This window comes from Falco biarmicus, chromosome 14 (assembly GCF_023638135.1).
Source record: "Falco biarmicus isolate bFalBia1 chromosome 14, bFalBia1.pri, whole genome shotgun sequence".
NCBI classification, from domain to species: domain Eukaryota; kingdom Metazoa; phylum Chordata; class Aves; order Falconiformes; family Falconidae; genus Falco; species Falco biarmicus.
The window spans coordinates 19,820,362-19,841,018 of NC_079301.1; the positions used below are offsets into that span (position 1 = coordinate 19,820,362).

Here is a 20,657-nt window from a genome sequence, read left to right on the forward strand (position 1 = left end):
TTAAAAATCCTACAGACTTTTGGCTTGATGACTTAGAAACTATTTTTAAACTGCAACATTCAGAATCACCTAGTGTCATTTACTGAAAAAGATAGGCTTTTAACATCAAGCAGAAACGCTAGGTGCTCAGCCTGGCTTGGTTTTTGCAGTTTTTCTGTTTTATTAAACACCCTTATAAAAACAATCAAGAGCTAAACAAGATGAAATTAATCACGAGGTCTAATGCCTTAAGAAACTTACCATACTGGGAACTGTTCTACAGATAATTCTCTCTTGTCTTTTGTAAGTAAACAGATGATAGATTATGAATTTGAGTCCAGGGAGGATTTTATGAAAAACGTTTTCTAAATCAACACAGAGTATAAGTATGTACAACTAAGAGACTGAGGATTTGTTTTGGAACCCTATTCACTAGATGAGCGATTGAATTCTGCTATAACTCTGGGACAACCATTCACATTGACATCTATCCTGCGTATTCACTTGTATTCCCAGTGAGTTTTGCTACTTACTGAACAAAACTGAGTCAGTTTAGTTGCAGTGGGTACTTCAAAGCTCTCTACACCATATTCTGGTGCAGGAGACTCTCTTTAGACACCAGCTAACTGGCCATCTCACACACTGCTTCTGTACAGAAATCAGATCACCCCGAGTTGTAGCATAACATCATGTGAGGCCACATTACTTGCCTTGACATTTAAGATTGGCACAAGAATTGGAGGTTAACTGTTCAGAAGCAAGATATAGAGGAATTATGAAGGTCAAAATAAAACACAATTCTTGGAAATGTGCGGATCATGAGCATTTCTAATGCCAAAGGGGAACATGACTAGAATATGAGAGTACTTGAAAAATTTATGAAATCTGGATCAGCTCAGGTGCACACATTGTCCAACACAAGCAGGCAGCACTTTGATGACCTGACATCTGGTTTTGGAAAACTGCTTGGGCAGGAGTTGCACATACCCCTAGGTCTACTTGTTAAAAAAATATTGTTAATTCTCCTCTTTCATGAAGTCCAGGTCTTTTCCCTACAAGGAAAATCATTCTCTAGGGTAATGTACACATAAGTCAGTAGAGAGATACAGGTATGATTCTTGCTTACTGAGTCTTTTTACTGCTGTTTTTCATAGCAGTGTTAAAGGCTAACACAATGGGCTTCAGGTTCCACTGTGAAGGATTAATTCTAGGAGGCCCCAAAATACTAACTGAAGTAGTCTGGAATAACAGTAATGGGATAATTTATTCATGTGCAGAAAATTACATTTCTGGATAAAAACCTGCAGGTGGAATTGCAATTTACAAAGTGGGTTGAAAAAAATCTAGGCAGCAATGTAGAATAAAATGCTAACTCGCACTGACTGCAATTCATGCAAGGAGCTGGAAGCATGAAATGCCAGGAGACTGTTGCAGATAAGACGCAGATAAGGTGTTGGAAGCTTTCTTTATGTTATGCACCTTGCTACCTCTCTAGCTTTCTTCAGCTGCTCCCAGAATGCAGGCTGCAGTTGCCAAAGGCCAACCACAATGTCAAAATTACTGCTTGCCTCCACCACTGAAATGTGTTTTTAACATGAAACAGGCTGTCACCCACAGGAGTTGTGCATCTGTCTTAGAATGGAATTCCCTTTGTGTTTGTGTATGGGACAAGACTTCCCCAAATTAGCTAGCCTGAGTACTATCATTCATAGCAATTGCTCTATCCTGAGCCAGACACATGCGGAGTAGGAACTGTGCCTCCCACTCCAACTTCCAGCTTTTATCTAAAAGCGTAGCTGGGAATGACAGCAGCCAAAACAGTTCTTGTCTTTTTTTGCCAAACACCCATGACAATGAGCTGGCTCGTGGATCATTTGTGGTTTTATTATTATTATTATTATTATTCCTGGTGCAGAATCTTTAAAACTTTAAGGGTAACAATATACCCTAAGGTCCCACCTTGCATGCAGTGAAGAGCATCTTTTATACCACAATACAGATCAGTCCATTTCTTTCAAGCAGGTCCTGCTGAAGCCAGGGAATGACTTCTAGAAGGAAGTTCTCCTCAGTGAAAAACTCCAGAGACTAGGACTCTTAAGTAAACAAGGTGTAACATTTTAATTTCAGTTTTGAGGCAGCAGTATTGAAAATTAATTCAAAGCACATGAGCTGCACTTTGGTTCAAAACACTTCTCTTCAGCAGGTAATGCTTTTTGCACCTCATGCAGGAGAAACTAAGCTAAAAGGAAGGTCCTGACAAATGGTGTCCTTCATTCTCGATGGTGTATGCTGGTAATGCCCTGTGTCATTGGTACATGGGGAAAACAACAGCAAGTGATGTATTAGTATCATTTGGGATGGCAGCAGGTTTGGACTCTCCTTTCTAGCTGTGCATGTTTGCTGCCTACTAACACACGGTACTTGTCTTTCTGTGACACCAAAGACGTGTACAATATTGGAGAATCTGAAGCTCCTTTGCAGCTCCTACCGACTGCGAGATACAGACTTCAGTCTGGCATGCTACCAATGCAAGTGAGTGACTGCAGTTTACTCTTACAGTTACTTTTGACTGCACAGCCAGTTGGAACATGTTTGAATCTTCTGTCACCCTGATGTACAGGAGAGAAACACAAAGTGGGAAAATCTAATCACTTTGAAATTAGCTTTGTGAGGGGACCTGGGCTAAACTCCTCTCTCCAGCATTAATATGGTATGTGCCTCTTCCTGTTGCTGGAACAGCCATTTGACAGCTAGATAAGCATGTATAGATGTGAGCAGTCCTGGAGCTGCTCTGATTAACAATATCTGAACTAGCCTCCTTTCACCTAAGGAATCAGAGCTCTGAAGATGTGGTAATGAGTGGTTTGATCCCTGCTGCCTTGGTGTCTGTGTTCCAAGGGGTTCAGCCAAAGCCCTTCCCAGTACTGGTAAATTCTAAGTGCTAGTAACATTCCAAGTAAAAGATAAAGCCTGTGTTCAGAAATCCTCTGTGTTAGGCTCCTCCCTCTACTACACATAAGCCAATAGAATATGGTTATTATATATAAGAAATAGCTTTTCAGTATGAGACACATACTTGGAATGGAGGAATAAATACGTGTTGATAATCTGTTCCTTACAAATTCAAAACACAGCAGCCTAAGACTTCAAGAGGTAAGCGAAGCATCCTGCAGAGAGAGATCATGCATCTTGCTAGGAGAGTGACAGCAAGATTTTGGTCATAGTTACATTGAATAAATCTGGAGCAACTCTGTTGACTGAACTAACCCTGATGCCATGTGTTCATACCAAACTGTATTTTTAAAAATATTTTTTAAAAAATGATCCTCATGTTTATATGGGAAGAAGATCACATATGATATTCTTCTGTGTGTATGCAGTGCATTTCATGCACAAATAGCGATGCTTTTATATGACACAGAGCACTTGCCTATTATTCTGCAGCTCCAGTGAAACTAAGGTACAGTGGCAGCAGTAGGCCTGGTTTGTACCCAGAGATCCAATTAATGCTTACGTTCTGATCCATTTGTATCAGAAGGGCCAATGCAAAGAAGCATATAGCTGGGAATCTGGATTTCCTCATTCTGCCACTATGGTTCACTTCCCCAAAAAGGCCTTCAGTGCAGAAGATGTTCTGTGATCATATTTTGGCCACCTTAGCATGAGTGTGCTATGCTGGGGCTACTTGATGAGAGGGGCCAAATGCAGAGGGGGTAAAGAAAACAGAGAAGACAGAGAATAGAGAATCTCTGTATTATAGGCAGCAAGGGACATTGTGGAACACAGGTGTCATTGTGTGTTTCTGGAAAAAACATGCTCTGTTTTTTCCAGAAATTTACCAAACTTTCCTCAGTGTCTGTGGAGGCCTCTTGCATGCATTTGCCTCAGAAAGGCAGGAAACCTGTCAGTGCCTTCGCCTCAGTCACTGCATATTCCTGACCTGCTCCCAGTGCAGTTTCAGGTCCCAATAACTAAACTGAGCCCTGAGTGCCAGCAGCACGTGGTGGGACAAACTGCTGTTGCAAACTGGCTCTTGCAAGGTCAAAACCACCGGCTGCTGAAAGGGTAGATGTTTTTTTCCCTATCATGTCAAGAAGGGTAAAATACCAATATTCTAGAGCTACTTCACCACCAGAACTAAATCCTGATTCATCATCTCATGAGAATACAGAAACCTCAGACAGAGAAAACCTATTACACTGTTTCAGTGCAAGGTTATCTTCTAGGGATCACCTAGTATTATTTTAAATAACCTTTGTGGCTGGAGGTCCTTGGGGGATTATAGCACAGCATAAGAGAGCAAATGGATTTCTTTCCTATTAAAAATTCCTTTGCTTAATTTCTTCCCTCTACTTTTGTTTCCACTCTACATGAATGTGTCACTTCAAGGTCTGATCTGAAGTCCATTGAACTAAATAGATTTGGAAGCTGGCCCAAACACCTACTCTGTGTGGCACAGTGTAAAGGCACTTGCCTCTTTCATCTTCTGTCTCATATTTCTACCATACTCCTCAGCATTTCTAGAGAGGGGGCTATACCACAGTCAGTAACTGCATCTGTTTGTAGAAGGCTGAGTCCAAAAACTATCAAAGCTAATAGAAATCTGTTGATTGACTACAGTAGACTATGGATCAACCCTCAGTCCATCTGCATTTAGCCTTTTCCCTCAGTCATGCATCACAATCCAACTTATTATAAATCTATGATTTAAAGAAACATAGATGATGTGTGAATGTCCCTTTAAAAAACAACAAAAATGGTGCAATGATGTTTTTAAAGCAGTGGCTGAGGCTGACAATAAATTTGGACTGAAAAGTTGTGCACTATCCAAAAACTGCAAACACAAGCTCTAAACAAAATCCATATGTGCCTCTCGGAGGTGCAGGTGTCAAAGATATTAAGCCACAAAATGCTTTACATTAAAATAACTTCAAGGACCAGGTTAAGCTCTAAAAACTCCAAGGTAATTCAGAGTTAATCGCAACAGCTAGCCTTTAATATGGTCAGCCAGTAGAAAGTGTATGAAACTCATTGCTTGAAGGAACTAGTAGCACCTTATCTAGAGAGTATGAACTTTCATACAGATTCAAGGCAAAGATGTAGTTTCAGTTTAAACATTCAAAAGACTGTTGGTTGTTTTTTAGCTTTCTAGGGCTAGAGTCAAGCTCTTCACATTATTTTAATATATTTTCTGCAGCTTAATTTCCTGTGTTTTCTTTTATAGTGGCATAAAAAATTGCCCAGCAAAACTCTGAAGAAGTCATAAAACACTTTCTAGGTTGCTCCATTTTAATTCCTGCTCCAAGGTTGAACTATTATATGAATCTACCAATCACTCTCCCAGCCAAGGAAACAAATTGAGTGAAGCTTTGCAGAATTTTGAATCCTCTCTGAAGCATCTTTGAAGCTCTTGGAAGTTATCTTGGAAAACTTCTGAGCAGCCTATCCTATCCTATCTTGTCAGCCCAAAGAATGGAAGTTCTAATTCTGTCATCCATGTGGGAAGATACATATTTTTCAGTGCATTTTGGATACCAATGTACAGATAGATTGTTTGAATTTTTATACTCAAAAAAGCAGAATGGAAACAAGTGATAACCTCAATCTGGCTGTGATGGCAAACATTCCTTATGAAGCCAATAACAAAAGAAAATCACAAAACAAACTGAATTATCTGAGCACACATCAATAGGAAAAAATTAGACGTGTCCTAAGAATGCCTATATAATTGTATTTCCAAATCAAATTTACTTCTGACAGCTACCCATTGTTGGGACTATACAAACCCCAAAGAATCTTATTAATCTCTGGTGCTGTGTAACGTTCTGTGCATTTTTCATATTCCAGATATGAATATCCACCTTGTTTGTATATGTGGAGTAACCACAAAAAAGTACAGCTCTGTAATTCTATGGTACCTCCACAGGCACCAAATGCAGACTGGAAATTTTGAAATTTGCTCTTATCAATAGATAATAGTATGTAGTTCTCCAGTTATAACTATCAGCTGCTGTGTATGTTGGCATACCAATTCCGCAGTCTCCTGTACTGTGACTGCTGACAGTTTAGGTCACAAGTTATTTTTAATTTCTTTTTCATTATCTGAAAAGTGCAGAGGTGATCAGTGAAAGCATAGCTACTGGGCCTACAGGCAGTGCAGCAGCATGGTTTAAAGGTCTCAAGAGATGCAGAAGCTGAGGTAAAGTAACAAAGGAAGGCGCGGCTGAACATTGAAGGGGAGCGAAGTATGCAGAATTTCTTCCATGGACTGAGGCTTATGTCAGACGTGTGGCAAAGTGGGCAGCATGCTGAGAATATGGCCAGTTTTTCTTAAATCTGAGATGTGACTATAGCTCCAAACTCATTATTTCTGTCAATGCACTGTTATTTAAGTGCCAGCTATCTGTTCCTTGGTGTCAGGAAGACAGTCCTTGTAGGACTCATTACTAAGGCGGTTATGAACTTGTTATATACCATGCATCAGTTACAGAATATAGAGATTTTATTCTTTGGATTAACAGTTCAGGCAAGCATAGATAATGGTTTCAAATGGTCAAGATTTTCAGGAGCCTAGCTTTTTCTGTTATCTCTCAGACAATTCAGCTGCTTCCAGAAAAGTGGATAATGTTGTATGAGCAAAGAATAAAACCAGCAGGACTTCTAATGCTTCGCAGTTCATTTGTTAATATTGATTATTTGTGAAGTTTCCCCACTCTCATACTCCCAAAGTAATATCTCTTTCTGCATACTGAGTTTTCTTTTTCCTTATTTTTTTTTACCACTGTGCTTTGTAGGAAGACACTTTCAAAGACTTTCAGTTGTACCTGTGGTACACTGTGCTGTCACTGATGGATTAGACCTTGTAGGTGACATATAGATCAGATGTTTGAAGTCCTCCAGTGCTAACTATTGATGGTGACAAAAGAGGTGTGTGAAGGGAACCCCAGTTATCATAATGTATTTCCAATACCTAACTTTACTGATGCTTGTGTAGCCTTAGATTTTTTTTCATCTGAACATTTCTGCCAACATTTAACCAGTCTCAATCAATGGTTTAAGATTGTCCTCTACCGTTCCTTAATCCATGCTAATCAGTGGGCCCTTCATGTGTCAAGCTCCCATCAGCTGCACACAGAGGACTTCAGTATTGAAATTGCTTACAGGCTGTTGTTGTTTTCCACAAGTGATGGATTTTGTAAGATTTCACCATAATTTATCAAGTCTTCCATAAAATGACAGCTGTTACTGCTCTGTTGTTTTCATCTCACAGACTACATCTAGGCCTTTAGGAAGCATCTTTGTAAGATGCCTTTTTTTATTATTGTCTCAAAACCAGCATGTATCAACTTTCAGTAGCTATGATATTTATTACTGTCAAATTCAAATTTCAGTAAGAATCATGAAAGAAATACTATCTAAATATCATTCTTCTCATGCAAATCTCCCCGTGGCCTTCTTCCTTAATCCTTTCACCATTATATAAGAGAAAGGAAATCACAAGCTCAGAGATTGTTTATACTACTGCATGACCAGTGGTCTGAAATCCTTATGGGGTTAGATGGAAAGCGGATGTTTTGGCAGCACAGTTCCAGAAGAAATTCTGCTGCCTGGAGACTTAGACAATAGAGGGACAGATTAACACACTGAGCGTTTCTGTATTTGCAACTTGTCAGGTTTAAGAACCTTGAAGAACTTTCATGGTATGGCAGAGAGCTGATCTTTTGGACAGTGGAGAGTTCTAAAGTTTTGCAAGTGATACGTGAAGTCTGGATCCATCTCCAAACTCTTATGAAATACTTAGGTGTTTGAACCATGTGTATTGGTTCAGGCACAACTTATATGCCCTTTGCCACAATACTTGTACAAATTCTTTATCGAGAGTGTTGCTGTAATAGCCTGTTTTCAGTCTGGAATTCAGGATGTGGAGTGTTTCTGGCTGATTTCAAAGGTGTAGCATCACTCATCAGAGATACTTTTTATATGGGAGGTAACAACTGTTCTTTTAGTAACAGCATGGAAAATGGTGTCTGCTCAGTAAAAGGCCATCTGAACATCTCTTAATATTACCATATTTGTATGTTTTTTTCTCTTTCCTACTCAGGCTCTACTAATCCATCTACTTAAGACAATTAAAAATTGTAACTTCAGTGAGATCTGGGCCATGAGTTTCTCACTTAGTGATCTAAGAAGGGTAGGTGGTAGCACAAAAATTGCATAGAGAATAGAAGAGTTGGGCACAATATGTTTCCTCCATCCAACAAATATTTGTGAAATAGGCTGCGTTCTTCTGAGTGGAATGGTGAGAAGACTGGAACTGAGAGCCTGGGAGCTCTGGTGTGTGAGCTGGGTGAAACCTCTTCACCAAGTAGTTTATTGTATGTGCATTCTGCAGCAGAAAATCATTCCAACAGCTCAGGTTGAAGATTTTGGTTGTAATTCAGTGCAGGATACACTGTATAATACACATGCTTCTGTGTTTACATATATGATGTATATCAGGTCAACAGGTGTTGTACATACTCAGCACCTTGGAGTCTAAGAATTTCCACACTACAGAGTGCAGTGTTACCTGGACTAGCTCAGTTACTGGAAGGAACTGAGAGAAAGTAGCATGGAGCTCATTGCAGGTGCATTTTTCCTGCTTCTTAAGCAAGTTTTGCAGTGCAGTGAGCTCTATACTGTCCTAACTAGGCTGCTTCCAGGATCTAAAACAGCTAGTTCAGAGATACATGTATTACCAAGTCATGCTGCAGTCTGCCATGCAGACATAGCCTCATTTAATTTTAAGTGATGTTCTCAGACCACTATTGTGAGATACCTGATCTGGTCCATCTTTGTATTTAGTCCAGCTATATATATAGGTGCCACCTGGCATTTTGTTGTTATTTCAGTATCTATAGGGCAACAAAAAGTACATCAGAAAAGCATTTTGAATTTGATACAGAAAAATCATAGTACCAAATGAGCTTAAACTGAAATGTGTTACTAATCATGAATGTTGGTGGAAGTCAGTGTGTTTAGTTGGGCCAGCAAGCTTAAAAAATACTGGAGCCAGATGGGCCAATTCATCTATCAGTATGTGGCCTTATCTGCTGAGAAATCAAACCAGAAAGTGGAATATGGAAACCCTTTCTAAATATGCAATTGTGCATTTTTGCTTCTGGTGTAAGCTTGCACCATCTTAAATTAACATATTCCAGAGTATACTCAAAAATTTTAGATCTTTAACCAGACTCTAAATGCTTTGGTTCACAATCGTTCCATGTAGAAATGCTAAAAGCTACAATAAACGTTCCATTTATAAAGGCACTGTCCATAGTAGTGTCATTAAAGATAGCTGCAGTTAAATGCTTGAAGAACTTGTACGTGAAGTTTATTTTCATGACAGGAGGCAGGAGGTCTGAAGTCCATGCTAGCTTGAGAGCGGATCCAGCTCTGAGAATGAAGGTGAATTCTCTCCCTGACTCTATACATCACCTCTCCCCTGATGATGCCTGGAGCATCCTGAGGTGGAAGGAAGGAGTTTAAGCTCAGAAGCATGTGATGTCCTTTTGGGTCTCACTAATGTGTAAAAAAAGTCCCAATGAATGTGAACCTAGTATCTGTGGTTACATGTGTGTGATGATAAGAATCTGATTCAAGCAGTAAAGTACTTTTCAGAGCTGCAAAAGGGAGGACTTTTTAGTTATATATGACATACAAGGTCTGGATTTTGCCAATGCTAGAAATAATAGGTTTAAAAACAACAAAAAGAAAGTTAGCAGTGAATCCATGGTAGAAGCTGGTAGGATTGAACCACTGGTGAAAAGCAGAAGATGCTTCATAACATATGTCTGACAACTACTTAAGATTCATGGTGGCTGGTGCCAGGGAGACAGGATACAAACACTGCATCTCTTTGTGTCAGCAAGTCCAGTGTCACTATGGACGCAGGAGACATTAATTCCAAGGGGAGAGCAGTGCCAACTTTTCTCAAAGGAATCCCTTCAACAGCTCCTCCACTTAGGTAGTTATGAAGTTCAGTTTCCAATGAAAGTTGCTGCCTCCTGGCATTACCTTTGCTTCATTAAATAAGGAGGCAGTTATTTGGGCAGTTACACTCTACAAGGCCTGCAGAAAGGCAGGCGGAAGAGCCCAAAGTCACTATGACTAGTAGTACTCATTTCTGAAATGCAGCTTGAGAAACTGAGGGGGAACATACGTGACAGAATATAATGAGCATTTATGAGAATATTTCAAATGGATGGCTAATGGCCAGAGCTCTAGCATGTTCCATTAAAAAATAGGGAGAAACTAGAGAAGTTTCCTGCATGTCATGGGATGCTGCACAAAAGATACTGTACGCCAGACACATAGGAATGGAAAGCTGGCATAAGATGTGCAAGAAAGCTTGAGATTCCTATTCAGATCAGGCATAAACAATACCACTGAAGATACAGCACCAAATATGATACACATAATCACTGCAGAAAGCAGAATGCAAATAACCCCTGAAAGCACAGGAGATTCCTGGTCCTCTTTTGCCTAACATTGGTGCAGATCTATCTGAATTACAGATTCAGTTACTTAGTGGGACTCTCATTTTTAATGAGATGCCCATCTCATTTTTTAATTTATCGGCCCATCATATGTAGCAGATAGACTATAGATAGATTCTAGGAGCAGTTAAGAGAAGATAATGGATCACAATTCAGGAAAGGTTCATTCTGATAATTTTCTGGATTTATCAGTTTAAACAGACAGTACAAAATTCTAGCTGAAGACTGTGAATAGCAAGAACTTCATTTGATAAGAAGGATTTGAGAGTTTACAGGGGCCCTTACTCTTCTTTACTAGGTCATTGTAGAATGTTTTAAAATCTTCATAGGTATCATGACATTTACAGCCTCATGAACAGAAAAAAGCCAAACAGGTCACTGTCAAAGAGCACCTGAAGCAAAATCAGTCATCTAGAAGCATTTATGTTTCTATACTAAATACTGTACAGAGATATTAAAAAAAAAAAAAAAAAAGTTCCTGACTGCAAATGCCAATTACAGAGACTGGAATTTCTGCGATTGTGATTTAACTTAAGCTGTCAAAAAGTAAGCATCTAGTGTAAGCTACTTACCTGTGCTCCCTCAATAATCAGTGGAGAGAGATAGGCAGCCCCAGGGAAAAATTTTTCTCATTCTGGGTAACAGGATGTATCACCCTCTGGACAGCATGTCTCCAACAGCTGTGAAGGGCATCTAGATGATTCCCTTGCCAACTGAAGCTTAGTAATCTAACAGTGCTACTTGGTCAAATAAAGCATGCTACCTTACAAACTTTCTGTCCTATGTTTTAGACCTTCATAGATAAAACTCTACCATCAACTAGATGCCAAAGTGTTAGATTCAAAGTTGAATGGGATGAATCTCATCCCAGGGCACAAGAAGAGTGGCATCATGGCACCAGATGAGTTACACACTTGAAATGGTTCTTTGTCAACACAGATTAAGAAAGAATTCTAGATACCTAGATCAGGTATTGATACACACATCTGATAGACAGATGTATGTAATTGTCAGGACAGATGAATCCTACAAAAAATTGATGGGTGGTTGCCATTCGTCCAGTAAGTGCAATGACCACACTCTAACCCCAGCTGAACAGCAAACTGCTTGTGCACTCATGTCCCTCCACCATTGCGTACTGCCTTCTGCTCACAGGTTTTGGTCAGGGAACAGCTGTTTTCCTCAGACAATGAAACTCTCTAGAGAAGGTCAAATACAACCCCTTTCTATGATGCTGCATGAATACTCTTTTATAAGTGGAAATGAGGGGTGCCACTAAGACAGACATTTAGGGAAAAGCTCCAGTCAAATCTACCAGCCATTAGGCCATGTCGGGAATGTTGTAACAGCCTTGTGAAAGATCCTGCTTAGTCTCTTTCATACAGTGGCTCTTAATAATGAGCATATAATAAATGTACAGTCTGGAGGAATTTACTATACAGTATCCAATTGGATTTATATAGTCATAAACTTCTACAGCACTGCTTCTATGATTTACAACAGTCTCTACTAATTATGAAGCTATGCCTGGATTTGAGATGTAAAAGGCAAATGTTACCAGACTGGTTGTACAGTGATACTATACAAATACACATTTGCCACAGCAATTTTGAATTGCTTGTTAACAGAGAACCATTGCAAATAACCACGTATTTTAGTCTGCTCTTATGAAAAGCACCAAAAGCAGAAACCTGGGAAGTTTGTGAAATGAGGTTTTATTGTGATGGAGTTTAGAGAAAGAGTTGGGAGTGGATACTCCATTAATTTTCATCAGTGAAATTCCTAGTACCTTCTGCCTGGATTGTAGGGGATTGGACGTGGTAGCTTACCTGATCCCTTCCTGAATCTATATTTATGATTTCCTAAAAAGACACCACTATAGGAGATACTGTAACTTACTGTAGGACAAGCCTCTCATGACCTAAATGGATATAGAAGGATGTTTACTTCACAGGAGTTTTCCAGCACAGACATTTAATTTTGCTGTTACTCAGCATATTAAATAACTATTTCAGAAAGGACTGTATGTCATTAATACAAATTACCTGGGCATCGCGGGCAGCACAGCTGTGGTACATGCACAGGGGAAGGACAGTGTAGACTTGGGCATCTTATTCTGCTGCACAATACATTTCCATTCTGCAGGTGGAACATAATACAATACTGTAATGAAATGGGCCATCTTACAAATTTCTGTGTTCTCTACTCTACATCTACATATTAAAAAAAAAAAAGCCTTTTTACAACATTATGATTTCACTCACACCATGGTAAGGCCACACTGCTTTCACTGCCTCTGAATTTATGCTGGAGGTCAGAATACAGCAGAGCAGAAATCCACACAAACCTTAAAATCAGAGGAAGTGCCTAAAAACTGATTGCAACAATCTTCATTTGTGTTTTTCTTTTGAGCAGATTATGCTTAGGAATTGTATTTCCAAAACTAAGACACAGATAATGAATGGTAGGTCTCTGAGATATCCCCTACTGAGGGTTAGTTCAAGACCGCAAGAGACAATAGAGTCTGTAATTGTTCCTGAAAACTGTGCAGAGTCTTTTGTTTTCATTTTATGGGTTCCCCAGTAGACAAAAAACACCAGTTGGTAAGTAGCCATTTTTCTAAGAAATATGAGCAAGCCTTGGGAATAGTGTTCATTATTCATGTCATTAACATAATATTCTATTTGACCACATCTAAGATTGATTTATAATTAAAACATAGGGAATTTTCATTCTCCAGAGTTTGTAACCAGAAAAGACTATCCATTTCAAATTCCCATTTCCCATCTATAATTCATCCTTCTAATTTAGCTCTGAGTTGCTCATGTTTATAGCAAGAAAGGTCTTTCAGCATGAACACTGATACTATGCTACAACTGTAGTTTTCGGTGGTGTCAGGAATAAACTCGCTTTATTTTCATCTGCCTTCTGGAGCACTGAAATGTTTCCAGTGGAGGTGCAGATTTCCTTAGACAGCATATGTATAGGCCTTTACAGCCATCTCTTTCAAAAGAATCCATTGACTCCTAAATACCTGCAGACCACAGGCTGGAATCATACTGTTAGATCATTACTACCCGCAAACTACATTTGTGCATCTGCTTTGAAAAAAGACACTAAAAATGATATCACCATCTGTTTCCAATGATGGCTGAAATTAAATATACTGATTTTATAGAAGAAGAGCAAATTTTAGGCTGTAGACTCTTTGTGGGATAGGGACTATCACTGGTCTGCACAGCTCCTTGCCCTGTAGACCATCATCTGAGAGCCTGTAAAGCACTACTGTAGAAGAAAGGCTGGCGCTGTCTGCTGGCCTGGCTCCATGTTGCTTACTTGTCCTGTTCCATGGCCTCACTCCCTTTTTAATTGTTAGTCCTACGAAATCCCCTGAGGTGAATGTTTACTTTCTGTGCATGATCAGCTGTGATAAAAATTCTGCAGGCCTACTTCGCTCCTCGGTGCTGCCTGCAGCACTCCACTGTTTGCAGCAGGATGGAACTATTTTAACTGATCTTGTGCTCGGTAAGACTGATCTTATGCTTAGATTCACAGGGATGTCTGGGAGATCAAGCCCTACTGACTAGAGTAAAACTTAAGCTCCTGTAGGCTTCTGTGAGTCAGGGCCATGGCTAGCATTTCTGCATCAGATACCCAATGAGTAACTGCATCTCTCTTCCCCAGCTGTGTTACCAGTGCTGGGTGCAGAGCATTCATTTTAGCCCCTGAAGTCTGCAGATCTGACTATGAACACAAGCAAAAAGCTGCTGTGTTTTAGAAAGTAAAATAATGATCTGACAAATTGTGAGTGCTCCAATTTACCTGACAGTTAACAATCAACAGCCTCCACTCTGTGTTTGGTGGGGGGAGAAGAGTTGTAAAAGAAAGAGGGAACAGGGTGAGAACACTGAATGATGTTTAGTTTTATTCTGGTTTAAGTATGTAAATTATAAGTTGTAAAAAGACAATACTACATACACATAAGAACAGGAAGGTGGTTTGGGTTTTGGTTTTTTTTTTTTTATCCCAGGCTGAATAATTTGGCCTCTGTTTAGTTAATTTGTCTCGCCTTTTTGTTAAACATCAGAAGTGTGTGTGTGTTGGGGAGGGATGAATGGACAGACTGTTGTTAGAGGTGGAGCAGAGATCTTGGTCTGTTGCCTGGCTGATATGACTTGTTTTGTGCAGACATCATATGGATCGTGACACTGGAGGCCAGCAAAGAAATGCTGGTCACACTGGTAATGCGGACCCCTGGGAATTTTTTTGCTTTTCTTTGCAGCATGAGGGAGTAGGTTGCTGCTTCAGACTCTGTAAATATCTGATGCTTAACTGACTTATGCCAGTAAATCACAGGTGGGTAATGCTTAGGTCTCTCTTATTTGCTGCCTGTGGCACACTTTAGTTTCATTTTTTGTGCTGTAATATTTGGTTTAAGGTCTGTGCTTGTGCTATGTCATGGAGTGTTTTCTAATGCTTTATCTAGCCTTAATTTTGTTAAAATTATAAATTATTGAGACTTTCCTGATGATCTGGAGCTTTTGCTGTAGGTTAGTGTTCTGAGGGCATTTCTTTTGGCCAGGATGAAGGATAAAGCTCAAATGAATGGCTGGATGCTGCAGTTGTTATCTGGAGTCTTCCTTCCAGGCAACGAGTCACATCCCAGAGATCCTTCAGCGTCCTCACAGCTGAGGACCCCAAGTTACATTTTGCACCCTCATGGTACAACAAACGTAAAACAGAGCAAACAAGGTATTAAAGTCCACTTCTGAGCTGCATGTACTGGTAATTACCACAAGCAGTTTACTTCTTCATTAACTTTGTTCCCCTGAACTGTCACTCTGATTTCCCATGCCCATGTGCAAAGGAAAGAAATAAAACATACTCCATTTGTTGGAGCTTCACAGTGCATGGGTATGCCTGGATCACAGCAGTGCTGTTTCTAGAGGAGCATACCAGGCACTTTCGTGTCCCTCCAGACTGTCTTAACAGCTTCCTAAAAATCATTGAGCAATGATCTGTATCCAGATCTCTAGGGTTTCCAGTTAATTTCATCCCCACCCAAGATGTAGCCTTCCAGCAACTTAATGAGTGTTTTACCACACAGGGACTCTGAGGGAGTTGTCAACTTTGCCTATAGATCAGCAAAAGTGAGTGGAAACTCCTTCTTGCTATAACCAAGGTCTTCTTCCTGCTACGTTGTTTTTTCTCTTACATACGCATTCTACTGCACAGATCTGAGATGCAGCCAAGCCTGTGGGACTACTGTTTGTGCTTCTCTGCACTGAACTGTAGTAGCAGATCCCTCAGTGCAAGTGCTGCACAGGGGCCCAATATTTTACACTTGCCAGGGGGGGAGGGAGGTGGGGGGAATAGCCAAGAAAACTTTATTCTGCATTAAATACAGCAGACAAGACTCAGCATCTGGACTGTCTCATGTGTTAGTGATTAAGATCCCTTATTGTTTAGTCATTTTAAAGTACTCCAAGGGACACATTCTGCCCTCATTTTTCTGCACACGCGCCCCCAGCTGTATATGGCATGGATCTATGACTGCTGTGTCTTCATATCAGGCATCAGCTGATGGTAGCCAAGGACCTGTCCTTTCATGTCCTCTCCAATTGTCCCTGCTCCCCATACCGTTTTCTCGTTTTTCATCATCTCTTCTTCTTTCATAGATTTTTACAAACGGTGGTATCCAAGCCTGTTCCTTCAGCACGTTAGGGCAGCAGATGCTTTGACTGTGGAGATGCCTTTGAAGATACAGGCATTGTACCTAGGCCAAAACACTACCAAATTCAGGTTCAGCATAATCATCTATATTGATGGAACTGCAAAGGTTATATTTAGGTAGTGGGGTCCAGTTACTGAAGATGTAATACTCAGCGTTGGCAAAGGTTCTGTCTAGTTAAGCTGTTCTGTCTACAGCACGCAAGTATTTTTTTGCCAGTACTGGCCTTCTCTGTTTTCCCACTGCTAGTATCACCTGCCTCTGTTTCCTGCTGCATCATCAGGACCTACTAGTGAAAACAGGTTTGAGCTTTGTCAAATTGTAGATACAACACAAAGGATTCTAGTCAATTAAACAAGTAGAAGAAGTTGTAGGATTAATAACTCAGCAGTCCTACCTCTGAGCAAAGACAATTAACGCAGTAAACAAGGCCATAGGGTTCTAGATAAGGATGCCATCTTTCTCCTACACGATACTTCTTATCTTGAAACACACAGTACGTATCTGAATCTGTAAAACAGTAAAGAATTGAAAGAGCTATGAATGAACATTCCCATTCCATGCTTACAAAGTGTTTTTAGGTGTGCAGTGCTTTCTGTAAACTTATTTTTCTTTTCCTGGAGAATGACACAACGGAAATGCCCTTAATTTCATGTGCTGTTGTTTTTAACCTCCCAAACCAAAATAAATGGCATGGCCTTCCATCTTTCCAAAATTGCAGCTCCTGAAATAGCTGGCAAAATGGCTCTCATACAGGGTGAGTTTATGCTTTCACCTGCAAAAACACAGGTGAAGATCCCATTTAGGTAACAAAATTAAAGGGCGTGATTGCTCAGACAGGTTTATAGGAAACAAGTGATTTTCACTGCAAAACCAAAGCAATTGGCTTGACTCAGGAAAATATTAGGTTGTACAGCAGAGAGATTTTTAACAAAGGGACTGCAAAAGGAAGATAAATGCTCTATGTTTATACTGTGTGTTCAGCACCTCCATATTTTAACAACCTAATAAAAAAGATGTTTGTCCTAGTTTTTCAGAACAATTTGTGCTGACTTTGCATCAGTATTCAAAATATTTTAAGATCTTTCTGTTCGTTAAGCACTTCTAATCTTGCAGGTGCAGTTTTGCAGATAGCCATCTACCTATCAGACATTACTGCCCCATCACTCCCTGTCACATTATGGTTTCACATCAAAAACTCAAATCTCTTCAATAAAAAGGTACTTCTCATGTGTTTCCATGAGAGAATTCCTTCCTGTTATCTTAATGACATGCAGATTCAGCTTAATTCGTTACCCTCAGTTATAGATGCTACTTCAGGTTATCAAACAAAATACCTGTCTTCTAAGTGATAATCCAAGCAAGGGACATTCTTCACATTTACTGGACTAAAAGAAGGTAGCAAGAGGTAGGGATTATTAGTAGCAACTGTGATCTGCTTTCACTTCACACAAAAGCATGACAAATGAAATGCAGGATCTGGAAAAGCAGATGGCTGAAGTGGAGTTAGATAATTTCTCACACTGTGCTTTCTTTGAACAGGGATAACTGTGCATTGTGTTCTTGTAAGTTCAGTGGAGAAGGCAGCCTTTTTGGAGCTCAGTCTCTCTCTTGCTTTTTTTCTTTTTTGCATCTACTTCCTTAGAAGTTGCTGATATTAAGACTGAAAATTTTAACTACTTCTCAAGGGAAAACAATGTCTTTTGTAAGAAGGCGGCCAAAACCCAGCCTGTACAGGTGGGGAGAGCATTCCAGAGTAACAAGGCTATAGCAATCAGTAACTCCTTGACTTATTTGGTTAGTTATTCCTCCTTGCCATGCTTCCTGAATGTGTTAACATCTCCCATGGATGACAGGCTTTGTAGAAATATTCCCTTTGTTTTGTTTGTATTCTTTCTGATTCTTCTCATCAAGTTTTTGACAGTGTTTAGACTCTTAATTTTCTCAAAGGGTGTATCTAATCCAGTTCACATGAGGTTGTTTTTGGAACACAACAGAACAGTCTTGGATGAGCTTTACACTAGCTAAAACTTCATCACAATAGTCTTACACATGGGACAAAATCCAGATAATCTGTCAGATGTTTACAGAGGTCACTAAAATGGAATTAAGCACTCTCTTGATTCAGGGTATTTGAAATAAAACAGATTCCTCAATTGATGTGTTAAGTTCTTTATGATGCAATGAAACCTGTACTGCTTTAGGAAAATGTACCCCAAATGTGGGTGTGACCTGATTCTACTAAATGTAGGATTAAAAGGAGGAAGAACGTTAGAAGGTTCTGAAGGCAGTTCCAGTTTAGGACATTCTTGGTTTAAGATCTTTTCTGAACCACATCTGTCAAATAGAAGGAAAACGTCAAATCAGGGTGAATGTGACAGCTTTGTTTGAAGTCTACTTACGTTTTACTTGTTCTAGTTTACCTCCATCTATGAAAAGGAGACAGAGCACACCAAAAAAGATAAAATGAAAGTCCTCCAATATCCACTTTTTTCTCATCTTTATCAACAAAAGGAAAAGAAAGAGCCTCCGAAGTAGAGAAAGTTGAGTTGAGCTGTTGGGAAGAAAAGGTTAAATTAATTAAACTAAAATCCTTAAGATACTTAAATTCCCTGACATGATTTCATCCAACACACAGAAATCCTAAACTGCCAGAACCAAAACCTGTCTATGTCACGGATCTTCTTTTCATGGAAACAGCTTTGGCTTCAGTTCATTTTATTTTCGGAAAAGGGGCCGAAAAAAATGACATTCTCATTCATTAAAGTTGAAAATTGGATGTTTCTTCTAATGAAGTCCTTTATTCCAAAGTAGAGATGGCAAGTAAGCCATCTAAATTCCTAACGTTCTCTTCCACAAGAAACTAGTTTGGGAGATGTTCTTGTAGAGCAGCTCTTCTGGCTATAACTTAGGAAATACAGGTGTCAGTTGTAACATGTTTGCTTCATTGTAACAATACCCATGGGTATACCTGGTGTATGGGCCCTGCCTGATGGAAATCCAGGCGCAGGGCAAAATGCTGGGCACGCCGTAGTCAGTGGCAGTTTTCCTCGCTCCATCTAATAGGCTTCCATCACTATTCAATTCAGCCCTTCACCCCTCTCCCAACTACTATTGTTCTGGGATTGTGTATAATTAATTTTTCTAGAGTTAACCCTTCCATTGCCTTGATATCCAAAAGTAGAATTGGGGAATGGCATGTCATCTTCATTCTTGCAGATCTGTAATGTCAAAATCCCGCATATGGAGCAAAGCTCAATGTATTCTCTGTGAAGTGCAGAGATGGTATCATACTTGCTGCATGAGCCGTTCTGTTTATCTTTTTCTGGCTTTTAAAAGGTGAATTATTTTATAATGAAAAAAACAAGGGAGAAGGTAATTGACTAAAGTAAAATTTATTTTGATAGCTAACCTAAGATTCCAAATTGAGAAATATGTTGTTTCTTTACTGTTTATCAGAATTCACTGCAGGAGTATTATCTTCCCAGAATACAGTTGTCTATAATTTACAGTGTTGAAAACATGTGGGTTTGCTTTTAAGAGCCTTGATGTGGATTCACAATTAGTTTCACAAAAGTTGTTTTTTTTAAAAAAAAAGATTCAGTATTGGAAAAATAAACTATCTGCTTTGTAAATTAATTTCACCTCTTCAGATTTCATGTAAATAATAGAACTGTACATGAGTATGTTTCAGCATACAGATAACCAAAGCAGAAATACTGATTTGTATACGTATATTCAAAATGAAGTGGTGGATCACTTTGAGAAATTAACTAAACAGTAAGTTAACAAGCACTTAAAAAGAGAATCATCCTCTAAGACTGTTGAGATCTAGGATACTGTAACAAAGGGTGGGTGATCTGATTTTATCAGTGTTTTTATTGCCTTTACTGTTTAAGGGTTCTCTACTCTAGCCTCCCAAACCACAACCAAAATGGACATCTTCCTTCACTAATCTCATCTATGCAACTACTCTCATACTACTAAGCTTGAACTACTAAGCTCGCTTTAAATAATACAAGTTGCATCTGAAAACATTCAAAAAAAATAGCACTGTTTTGAAAGTACATAAGCTATGCAGTAACAAACTATAACTTTCCATTTGTTTTGGAAACTGAGGATAATATTTCAATTTCAGAAGAAAAGTTTTAAGTAATTTTTTCCTTTCAGTGTGTTCAAATCACAAAGGACATTTTTAAGCCAAACAACCTTTTAAAAACTTGTTTAAAACTAAAACCTCGTAATTTAGTCCCAGGACATCACACATGCATTGAGAACAACAGTAGCACATCACTGGGACTAGCAGAACTATGAATGTTTAAGTATTTTGGCCTTCTTGGGAGTTGTTTAAGCAAACCATATTTATAAATGGAGCACAATTATCTGTTGTGCAGTGCTTTACCTGTTAG

At 39.3% G+C, this 20,657-nt stretch overlaps 2 protein-coding genes across 2 annotated transcripts in view; one reads left to right on the top strand and one right to left on the bottom strand.

Annotated features, from left to right (window-relative positions):
• CHRDL1 (chordin like 1) overlaps nucleotides 1-20,657 on the bottom strand; it is a 45,495-nt gene that overhangs the window by 22,917 nt on the left and 1,921 nt on the right. The window contains exons 2-4 of the mRNA XM_056359515.1: nucleotides 18,651-18,802; nucleotides 16,646-16,758; nucleotides 12,563-12,656 (exon numbers count right to left, since the gene is read on the bottom strand). Of these exons, the coding sequence (XP_056215490.1) occupies nucleotides 12,563-12,656; nucleotides 16,646-16,758; nucleotides 18,651-18,747 (304 nt within the window). The 5' untranslated portion in view covers nucleotides 18,748-18,802. The remainder of the gene's footprint in view (nucleotides 1-12,562; nucleotides 12,657-16,645; nucleotides 16,759-18,650; nucleotides 18,803-20,657) is intronic.
• The window catches only part of PAK3 (p21 (RAC1) activated kinase 3), a 198,821-nt gene that overhangs the window by 15,125 nt on the left and 163,039 nt on the right, over nucleotides 1-20,657 (top strand). The window lies entirely within an intron of this gene.